The 449-nt window shown below is 61.2% G+C and overlaps 1 protein-coding gene across 1 annotated transcript in view; it reads right to left on the reverse strand.

The window, feature by feature from the left end:
* The window catches only part of ZBTB45 (zinc finger and BTB domain containing 45), a gene marked incomplete at its 3' end in the record, with an annotated part of 1,084 nt that extends 967 nt beyond the window's left edge, over positions 1 to 117 (reverse strand). The window contains 1 exon segment of the mRNA XM_029086623.1: positions 1 to 117. This exon segment is cut by the window's left edge and continues 15 nt beyond it. Coding sequence (XP_028942456.1) covers positions 1 to 117 — 117 coding nt within the window.
* Positions 118 to 449: the final 332 nt, after the last annotated feature.

Consider the following 449-nt stretch of genomic DNA (forward strand, 5'->3'; position numbering starts at 1 on the left):
CTCACGGATACGCACCGTCACGTCACAGAAGTGACCACCCAAGCGTTGGCCGTTGAGGGTCTCCAAGAGCGACCGGCTGAAGTTCTGCAGGTGGATGTAGTGAACGGCCTCGGCCATGGCGGTGGGGACAGGACCGGGGCCACCAGCGAGGTCCGGAGATACCTGAGGGTACAGAAACCAGGGGACGTCAGATGGGGTGTCACCAGGGGTTGGGGACATCAGCCTGGTGTGAAGAAGCCACCAGGAACTGGGGACATCAGCATGGTGTGAAGAAGCCACCAGGAACTGGGGACATCAGCATGGTGTGAAGAAGCCACCATGGCATCACCATGGGTTGGGGACAGCCTATGGGATGTCACCAGGGGCTGGGGACATGGTTGGGGACACTGACAGGGTGTGGAGACACCTGAGGGGACACCTGAGGTGACCCTGTGGGGTGTCACCAGGGG

Source organism: Antrostomus carolinensis, unplaced genomic scaffold (assembly GCF_000700745.2).
Source record: "Antrostomus carolinensis isolate BGI_N321 unplaced genomic scaffold, ASM70074v2 scaffold27448, whole genome shotgun sequence".
NCBI lineage: Eukaryota > Metazoa > Chordata > Aves > Caprimulgiformes > Caprimulgidae > Antrostomus > Antrostomus carolinensis.